Genomic DNA, 10,885 nt, shown 5'->3' on the forward strand with positions numbered 1-10,885 from the left:
AGGCTGGAGTCCACAGCCATTACTGCTGTGACATGGTCATCACCAGGTATCTTGGTTAACTGCTGTAGTAGAACCATCCAGTCTAATATAATAATTGGTGTTATGAAGGTATGAGACATGTAGCTACCTGACTTGCTGTTATATAGCTAACGTGTTTGCCCTGAGGCAGCAACCCAGCTCCAAAATTAAGATGTTTCTCTCAGAAGTCAGTTGGAATCTAGTTGGAAGTTTCTATGACTTTTCATTTTGATCTACCAGAGTCTCATTGTTAAAGGCTGTAGCTATTGGGATTATAAACACCTACCTCAAGTGACATCCTGTTGGCGGCCTCAAGTGGACAACATGCACATTGCAGGTTCACTGGTATTTGCATTACAAGGTCTTACGAAAACACTAAATGGCTGTATTTCCTTTCGGAAACTACCTGTGTGCATCTATGACAAGGATTACACTTCTTTGTTTAATAGAGCTGAAATGTATTTATTCCTTAAAGTACATTACACATAATTATATATTAAATTCAGTATTCCTTAAAAGTCTAACAAAAACAAGTATTTTTGCAGAACCATTTAAGAGTGTAGAAATACAGCATTTAGTGTAGATACTCCTGTAAAAATGGGTAGGATGCTAAGGTAATCCATGGGAATTAGCACAGTATTGTTGCAGTTTTTGAATCTGAAATGACACACCCACCTTATCACTGATTCAAACTTCTCTGGAAACAGGCATTAGTCATGTGCAAAGGTTTAAACGTGTCTAAAGTGATCACAGTGATTTTGATAAATCTCAGTTAGAACAAAGTCAGTCAAAATTGCATTGCCATTCATGACAGATTTACTGCCAAAAATGTGACACTGCAGCACTGTACTTTGTTTTCATTTTTAACAATCTTACAAGGGCAGGATTCTGACCCCTCATGTCATCTGTAGCTGTGCGAGCTTTTACCTTTAAGTCTCTGTGAACGACACCCATCTGATGGCAGTGGAGCACAGCTTCCAGAATCTGCTGGATACAGTGGCTACGGACGAAACCCAGACAGCACCCAGTCAGCAGCTGGGAGGCGCCCAGTCCAGCCAGGTGCCCTGCGCTCATGGGAGGACCTTCTGTGTCTAACCTTCCCAACTCTTTATTTGAACAATTTCATGACAATGTGAGAAGTTCTTCCAAATATGACTGTAACAGTGTCAAAATGTTACATACAAAAGAAAATGTTAATGACATATCACAAATCAAGGAGTTACATGTCATCATGTTGAATATGTGAAGCTGTGTGTCATTGCACTAGTCAAATCCAGGAGGCGCTAATTAACCTGCACAGTGGGGCACTCGGAAAGCAGGGCTGCTGCAGATATAAACTGATTGATTCCTCCCTGTATCCTTGGAAAGTGCTGATTGCGTTCTTTGGTTTGTTTTGAAACTCTGATAGTCTATTTCATCCAGTCCATGGCCTGACACACACACTGCTGCTTTTTATCCATTTATTTATTGATTAATTGGACATTAAGACATGATGACAAATGACTTCCATGTAAAATATTTACCCTGAGAGACACAAGATGTGCAAACGTGTTCATGGTTAAATATGTTTGAAGATTTAGTATGGGGGTAGGATGTATTACACTGGAAAAAACTTATGCTTACTGCAAAATAATTGTGTGTGTGTGTGTGTGTGTGTGTGTGTGTGTGTGTGTGTGTGTGTGTGTGAGTGTGTGTGAGTGTGAGTGTGTGAGTGTGTGTGTGTGTGTGTGTGTAGGCAGGGGGCTATGTGTGTGTGTATGTGTGGTGGAGTATGTGTGTCGGGGGGTGCAGGGGGCTATGTGTGTGTGTATGTGTGGTGGAGTATGTGTGTCGGGGGGTGCAGGGGGGTATGTGTGTGTGTGTGTGTGTGAGTGTGTGTATGTGTGTGTGTGTGTGTGTGTGTGTGTGAGTGTGTGTGTGTGTGTGAGTGTGTGTGAGTGTGAGTGTGTGAGTGTGTGTGTGTAGGCAGGGGGGTATGTGTGTGTGTATGTGTGGTGGAGTATGTGTGTCGGGGGGTGCAGGGGGGTATGTGTGTGTGTGTGTGTGTGTGAGTGTGTGTGTGTGTGTGTGTGTGTGTGTGTGTGTGTGTGTGAGTGTGTGTGTGTGAGTGTGTGTATGTGTGTGTGTGTGTGTGTGTGTGTGTGTGAGTGTGTGTATGTGTGTGTGTGTGTGTGTGTGTGTGTGTGTGTGTGTGTGTGTGTGTGTGTGAGTGTGTGTGTGTGTGTGTGAGTGTGAGTGTGTGTGTGTGTGTGTGTGTGTGTGTACTCTTACCTAGCATCTGCTTCACTGTAGTACTCTCTGGCAACGATGTCTTCAAACAGCTCTCCACCCGTCACTCTGCAGAGCGAACACACATCATTCCACTGGCTGGTACTGAGGTACCTGACCTCACTGTCCCCACACACACACACACACACACACACACACACACACACACATACTCCACCACACACACACACACACATTTCCCCCTCCCCACACAACCCCACACACACATACGCCACCTCTCTCACACACACACACACACACACACACACACCCCACACATGTACACACACACATACTCCCCCCCCACCCACACCCATGCCGGTCCCCTTCTTTTCTCAGCTCACAGAACTGCATCTGTAGCCAGTACAGTAGAGCCCTGGAGCTCTGAACCTGTGAGCTTCATGCATTTTCCAAAAGCTCCACTGAAGGGGAGGTGAGAGGCCCATGAACAGACACGTGCAGGAGAAAGTGCTGCCACATCTACGCTCCTCTGCACAGGGAAATGCTCCACCATAGCATGATCAAACAGAAACAACTACCATCATAATAAACACTGCACCTCCTGTCCACTACAGTCTCACTCAACACCACTCACTGCACCTCCTGTCCCCTAAAGTCTCACTCAACACCACTCACTCACTGCATCTCCTGTCCGCTACAGTCTCACTCAACACCACTCACTGCACCTCCTGTCCCCTAAAGTCTCACTCAACACCACTCACTCACTGCATCTCCTGTCCACTACAGTCTCACTCAACACCACTCACTGCACCTCCTGTCCACTACAGTCTCACTCAACACCACTCACTGCACCTCCTGTCCCCTAAAGTCTCACTCAACACCACTCACTCACTGCATCTCCTGTCCGCTACAGTCTCACTCAACACCACTCACTGCACCTCCTGTCCCCTAAAGTCTCACTCAACACCACTCACTGCACCTCCTGTCCCCTAAAGTCTCACTCAACACCACTCACTGCACCTCCTGTCCCCTAAAGTCTCACTCAACACCACTCACTGCACCTCCTGTCCACTACAGTCTCACTCAACACCACTCACTGCACCTCCTGTCCCCTAAAGTCTCACTCAACACCACTCACTCACTGCATCTCCTGTCCGCTACAGTCTCACTCAACACCACTCACTGCACCTCCTGTCCCCTAAAGTCTCACTCAACACCACCCACTGCCAATGTGTTAATCTTACTGATCTTACCACTGCTGTCACTGTAACTGTAATGGTTGATATGGTATTAAAATATTGTTACTCCCCTAATTTTGTTAAAAGAAAGGATTAAAAGAAGTGAGAAAGAGCAGGACTTCATCCAAGTCTTTAATTCTCCCAAGCGGAGATACTTACAGGTCAAAGATCAGGTAATGGTGGCCTTCCTCTGAGATACTGTCATGGAGACGCACTGCAGAGAGAGATGGTGGTGGGAATGAGTGTCTCAGAAACACAGCACATCGTGACGAGATCTGTAAGAGCTTTGGGAATGTTGCACCTGACGCAGAAGGTCTGGTCACATTCACCTAACCTGCTGTGGAGTTGTAGTGAAGAAGACTCAGTGTTATTTTTTATATGAGACAATTATTTTTTTGACAAAAAAAAATCTACCTAAAGAGAATTTTTATTTCCTGATATTTTTTAAATATTTGCTGATTCAGTTCAACCAAATGTTTGTTTTAACTTTGTTTATTTATTTGTTTGTTTGTTGTTTCATAAAACACCACCTGGATGGAAACGACTGTTGGCATATGACTCCTGATACCAAAATGCCAGTACAGGCATATAGAAGGTGTCGACAGTCCCAAAATATTTCAGAAAGTGAAAATCAACAAAACATTTCAATACAGAAGCTTGTTAACTGCAAAAATACAACATGAGTACAGAGCAAATATAAATCTACATGTACCATAAAATCGAGAGCACAAGTAATATGAGCTTACATCCCACACAGTAAAGAAGCTTCCAGAAAACACTGAGCCAACACCAGATTTAAAGTTAAAGGGGTTTTGGACAGACAATAGTGTTTAATCAGAAGTTGAAATATGCTGAAACTGTTCTGGTTCTGTGTAAGACATCAAATGACAAGCTGATCCTGGGAGCTCTAGTACAGCGTGCACACGGCCCCGCCCACACAGCACATGGCCCCTCCCCCAGGTGAGCCAGGCTGGCTGGTGTGTGTGTAGGGGTGTGTTTGTGTGTGTGTGTGTGTGTGTGTGTGTGTGCTCTCTGATCAGAGAGGCCATGTGGATGAGGCTGTGTGTGTGTGTGTGTGTTTGTGTGTAGGGGTTTGTGTGTGTGTGTGTGTGTGTGTGTGTGTGTGTGTGTGTGTGTGTGTGTGTGTGTGTGTGTGTGTGTGTGTGTGTGTGTGTGTGTGTGTGTGCTCTCTGATCAGAGAGGCCACGTGGATGAGGCTGTGTGTGTGTGTGTGTATGTGTGTGTGTGCGTGTGTGCGTGTGTGCACGTGTTTGTGTGTGTGTGTGTGCGTGTGTGTGCGCGTGTGTGTGTGTGTGCGTGTGTGTGCGTGTGTGTGTGTGTGTGTGTGTGTGTGTGTTTGTGTGTATAGGGGTGTGTATGTGTGTGTGCTCTGTGATCAGATAGGCCACGTGGATGAGGCTGTGTGTGTGTGTGTGTGTGTGTATGTGTGTGTGTATGTGTGTGTGTGTGTGCATGTGTCTGTGTGTCTGTGTGTGTGTGTTTCTGTGTCTGTGTCTATGTGCGTGTGTGTGTGTGTGTGTGTGTGTGAGTGTGTCTATATGTGTGTGTGTGTGTGTGTGTGTGTGTGTGTGTTTGTGTGTGTGTGTGTGTGTGTGTGTGTGAGTGTGTCTATATGTGTGTGTGTGTGTGTGTGTGTGCGTGTGTGCGTGTGTGTGTGTGTGTGTGTGTGTGTGTGTGTGTGTGTGTGTGTGTGTGTGCTCTCTGATCAGAGAGGCCATGTGGATGAGGCTGTGTGTGGGTGCTGGTGCTGCAGAACAGAAGTGGAAGACTCTGCTATTGGATAACTTCACCTGACAACAGCAGTGCATAGCAACAATTGCATAAGATGTGAAAATAAGAAAAACAGGCATCTACTACCAGGGACTGATTATTGTCTGTATTATGTAAGCAGTGTGATATGTAAATATTTGACTTTGATTTCAACTTCCTCTTCAAATTTTGCTGCTGATGCTCACAGAGCTCCTGCAGGTCCCTGCTCAACCCAAAACACTCCAGGTATTTTCTCCAGGTATTTTCTCCAGGTATTCTCTCAATGCTGTGTGGAATGGTTGTTGCACATGCAGGAATGAAACATGAAATACAGTAATTCTGAGTGGACGTGTTCCCTAGTAATCAGTGAGAGCGTTCTCACACACTCACCACCCACTATAGCACATGTACCTGGTATCTTAGAAATGTGCAGATACAGACTGCAGCTAGTAGTCACCATGCTCAACTAGTCAGCCTTCCCCTACCAGTACTGACCAGTAGCCCTTCCAGTACTCCTCAGGTTCTGACCACAAGACCAGTGTTGATGCTTCGTGTAGCAAACCTTTCTCAACATAGCAGTGATACTGGCATTATAGAAGGTGTTGAGCTAGGATGAATATATCAGACAGCAATGTTGTGCTGGCATGAGTTTATCAGACACTGCAGTGTTGTGCTGGGATGAGTGTATCAGACACAACATTGTTGAGCTGGGATAAGTGTATCAAACAGTAGTGTTGAGGTCCTGTGGTCTGAAACTGGTTGTTGATGAAGGATTGGAGGATAACTAACACAAACTAAATATGGCAACAGATAGCCTAACAGATAGGAATGCTAACTCTACAGCTACCAGTGTACAACATGGAAGACTGAGAGTAGTGAGTGTAGAGTGTGTGGTGAGGTGAGTGTGTGTAGTGTAGTGAATGTAGTGTAGTGTGTGTAGTGTAGTGAATGTAGTGTAGTGTAGTGTAGTGATTGTAGTGAGTGTGTGTAGTGTAGTGGGTGTAGTGTAGTGAATGTAGTGTAGTGTAGTGAGTGTAGTGTAATGTAGTGTAGTGTAGTGAGTGTGTGTAGTGTAGTGAATATAGTGTAGTGTAGTGTAGTGAATGTAGTGTAGTGTAGTATAGTGTAGTAAATGTAGTGTAGTGTAGTGTATTGAGTGTAGTGTAGTGTAGTGTAGTGAGTGTGTGTAGTGTAGTGAATGTAGTGTACTGTAGTGTAGTGTGACTGTGGTGTAGTATAGTGTAGTGAGTGTGTGTAGTGTCATGAATGTAGTGTAGTGAATGTAGTGTAGTGTAGTGAGTGTAGTGTAGTGAGTGTAGTGTAGTGTAGTGTCATGAATGTAGTGTAGTGAATGTAGTGTAGTGAATGTAGTGTAGTGTAGTGAGTGTAGTGTAGTGAGTGTAGTGTAGCGTTGTGTAGTGTAGCATAAAAAGCAGGACTGAGCATTCTCACTGTATTTACTTACACCTGGTTAAGACTTCCTAGCATCCAGAGAGCAAGCACATGTCATTTCACTAACACTCATAAACATGAGTGTTATTGGCTCTGACACCCTGACGTGTGATGGTAGCTCATTCAGCTCTCAGGTCAGAGATCTTTATCCAAGGAAGGAATGTGTGAGAAATGCTGTTCTGACCTCCAGCGTCTCCTGCAAGCGCTCTGAGCCAAAGAGAACAAAGATTCTCTCCTCTGTGCAGTGTAGAGGAGGATTTTAGTGAGCTGACCATCACACGCCCCCGTTCAGCACAGACGAAGGCTGCTTTAGCATGAATGTGTCAGGAAACTCTCTCACTCACAAGACTCCCTGACTGGACACTGTCACTGTGAGACGATGGTGTCACAAGTGCTCATACAGGAGGAAGGAGATCTCTGGTAGATCTACCGGAGGAGAGAGATATGTCTGCTAGTTATACAGAAGAGAGATATCGCTGGTAGATCTACAGGAGGAGAGAGATATGTCTGCTAGTTATACAGAAGAGAGATATCGCTGGTAGATCTACAGGAAGAGAGAGGCAGTGCTGGTAGATCTTTGGGGGAGAGACGCAGTGCTGGTAAATCTTCAGGAGGACAGAGGCAGCTCTGCTATATCATCTGTTTCTAATTCAGGAGCAGACTGTGGCTGATTTTAGCTGATATTTACAGAGCTTTACATCCTGACCCAATTCACTGGAATACATAAACCATGCAGCATGTAGCTTGATCTGAATCTGAAGAGATTAACGTTCATTTGTTTTAAATCTTGTATATCAACACCAGGAGGCTGAGTTCTGCTACACAAACCCCCCCTGCCTTGGCTAATTTCCACAAAAGAACCTTCATTAGCATCAGCAATGCTAAGGTTCAAACCTCCACCTTCATGAACATAATGGGTTTAGTGGAGACCACCTTCGCTGGGTCTGGTGCCACTGTGTTGTGTTCATTCAGGATCTCGCATTAAGGTACTAGGTGTTCTGGGTATGATGTGTTCATGTTTTCTGGGCTTCACCTTCTATTGCTTTGCTATTTATCCTCTTTATGACAAAGTGTGAGTGTCTGGGATTAATAATGCAGGCGGTCTTGTCAGTGGGAGTGAGGCAGATACATTATTGAGGACGTGAGAGTCTGGAACCTGATCCTTCACTCTCTTCCTTGTCAAATTAAACAACCAGCTTCACTCACACACACACACACACACACACACTCAGCTCACCCACATATTTGGCACACACACTCTCGGCTGACACAAACACTTGGCTGACACATACACTCGACTCACACACACTCAACACACACACACACACACACTCTCGGCTCACACACTCTCAGCTCACACACATTCAACTCACATACTTCTCACTTCACACACACACACACACACACACACACACACACACACACTCAGCTCACCCACATACTGGTCTCACACACGGCTGACACAAACATTCTTGACTCACACATACTCTTAGCTCACACACACTCAACTCACACACACTCGTCTCGCACACAATCTTGGTTTTCACCCACTCTTGCCTTATACATACTTTCAGCTCACACACACTTTCAGCTCACACACACTTTCAGCTCACACATACTTTCAGCTTACACACACTTTCAGCTTACACACACTTTCAGCTCACACACACTTTCAGTTCACACATACTTTCAGCTTACACACACTTTCAGTTCACACATACTTTCAGCTCACACACACTTTCAGCTCACACACACTTTCAGCTCACACACACTTTCAGTTCACACACACTTTCAGCTTACACACACTTTCAGTTCACACACACTTTCAGCTCACACACACTTTCAGTTCACACACTTTCAGTTCACACACACTTTCAGCTCACACACACTTTCAGTTCACATACACTTTCAGCTTACACACACTTTCAGCTCACACACACTTTCAGTTCACACATACTTTCAGCTCACACACACTCAGTGCACAGCCACTTTCAGCTCACACGCTTCCATCTCACACACACTCTTGGCTCAGGTCTCAACAGCTTTCTGTCTAAATGGGCAAGTTTAAGAACTCTCACCACTGAGAGGCGTCTGCTAATAGCAGCTTCTGCAGCCATCATGAATTTCACTGACTCCAAATTCCTAAGCTAGTATGGATATGCGTTGTTCCAGAGGGGAATGTGGCTGAAGAGAGGAAGTAAACCAATGTGTGATTATTGATTAGTGATTCAAATGCAGGGGGCATTGATTCATTTTCTAAACAAATGTAATCAGTTGTTTCAATGATTCAACAACTGATCATTGTACAGCCCTGGTTCTGAAGTGCTAAGTGTTCTTGGGTACATTTCAAGGTTAAGTATGAGTTAACCGGAAAGTTCTGCCACTATCATGTGACAGGATACTGGACATTGTGATTCATCACACTGGAGAAACAGATGGTGGACAACATGAAGTAGGACACCTCACCTCAGTTCTGTTTACTGGGAAGTTAAATAACTACCATATTAATCTCTGCTTAGTTTTATTATCTTTGTGAGTTAGTGCCATGAGTTCACATATTGGCAATACTACTTAATAGAAATAATGGAATAACAGTCATAAATGTTTGTACAGGACACAGAGATAAGCTCCATATACATATATATATAAAATGAAGCATTTGCACAGCTGATATATATATAGAGAGAGAGAGAGCGAGAGAGAGAGAGAAAGCGAGAGAGAGAGGGCGAGAGCGGGAGCGAGAGCGTGACCATTTATGTCATCTTGATGCTCAAAATTTTGGAAATTCCACTTTTGTTTTAAATATTTTTTCCAGGACGTATTTTTCCATATCGATTTATATTTGGTAAAACCCAGTATAAATCTTAAATGTGAGCTTAATTAAATATTGCTTAATATTCTTTCATGCCGTGATTAGACATATTATAATGCCTAATAAATGTACCATAAGGTGTAAGGTTAGTATGAAGTATGACATGTTGCAGGGCATTGTGGATGGAGGGGTCAGGGGTCAGGGTATTTAGGCTGTACTCACCAATGTTAGGGTGCTTAAGAAGCCGACAGATCCTTGCCTCTCTGTCCAGCTTCTGATGATCTGAAATACACACACACACACACACACACACACACACACACACACACACACACACACACACACACACACACACACACACACACACACACACACACACAGAGTTACCAGAATGGCACCTGGACCGGTGGAAAACTGTGTGAGCGCTTGTATATACGAAGATCTTCAGTGACTGAGGACAAGAGAAGCCTGACAATGAAAGCGACATGGGAACCACACACACCCCTCCATGACAGCATAATTAGCGTCCAAACACATGATCACTGTATGAAATCACTGCTATACTCCATGTCAACACTAACATGTCATGGAAGGAGACACCACACCCACTCTAAAGAGCCTCATGGAGGAAACACGAAAGCAATTTCCTTCTTCCCCAGAGAGAGAAAACTCTGGTTTATACTGCTTAGTCTGCACCTGGAATAATAATAATAATAATAATAATAATAATAATATTTATAACATAATAATATTATTATTATTATATACAAAAGTACCTGAGTGTTTTAATACAAATATGAATATATAAATGTAATTCCTGAAAATGTAATTGTAGCTTTTGTTAGTAAGTGTGTCTGTCATCATCTGAGAGTGGCTAATAGCAGATTTGGAGCGCTCTGCTGGGAAACCAGGAGCATGTACAAGTATCCTCCACCACTCTGAACACGCTGCTGTTTGCGCAAGTGTACGGGGGTGGCCCTATCTCCACACTACCCACGGGATTTTCACAAGAAGGTGAGGACTGAGTTCCTGTTTTAATTGCTGACGTATTTAGTCCAACTTTCTGGAACCCAGCACTGCCTCACCTCCGTGTTATTACCCCTGCCCACACCACAGTGTTATTACCCCTGCCCACACCACAGTGTTATTACCCCTGCCCTCACCACAGTGTTATTACCCCTGCCCACACCACAGTGTTATTACCCCTGCCCTCACCTCGGTGTTATTACCCCTGCCCACACCACAGGGTCATTACCCCTGCCCACACCACAGTGTTATTACCCCTGCCCACACCACAGTGTTATTACCCCTGCCCTCACCTCGGTGTTATTACCCCTGCCCTCACCTCAGTGTTATTACCCCTGCC

The 10,885-nt window shown here is 44.4% G+C and overlaps 1 protein-coding gene across 3 annotated transcripts in view; it reads right to left on the reverse strand.

Annotated features, from left to right (window-relative positions):
* Positions 1-10,885, reverse strand: part of camk2a (calcium/calmodulin-dependent protein kinase II alpha) — a 52,858-nt gene that overhangs the window by 23,127 nt on the left and 18,846 nt on the right. For all 3 annotated transcript variants that reach the window (XM_027026098.2, XM_027026097.2, XM_027026099.2), the window contains exons 3-6: positions 9,742-9,801; positions 3,645-3,699; positions 2,290-2,355; positions 946-1,018 (exon numbers count right to left, since the gene is read on the reverse strand). In XM_027026098.2, the coding sequence (XP_026881899.1) occupies positions 946-1,018; positions 2,290-2,355; positions 3,645-3,699; positions 9,742-9,801 (254 nt within the window). The remainder of the gene's footprint in view (positions 1-945; positions 1,019-2,289; positions 2,356-3,644; positions 3,700-9,741; positions 9,802-10,885) is intronic.

Source organism: Electrophorus electricus, chromosome 6 (assembly GCF_013358815.1).
Source record: "Electrophorus electricus isolate fEleEle1 chromosome 6, fEleEle1.pri, whole genome shotgun sequence".
Taxonomy (NCBI): Eukaryota; Metazoa; Chordata; class Actinopteri; order Gymnotiformes; family Gymnotidae; genus Electrophorus; species Electrophorus electricus.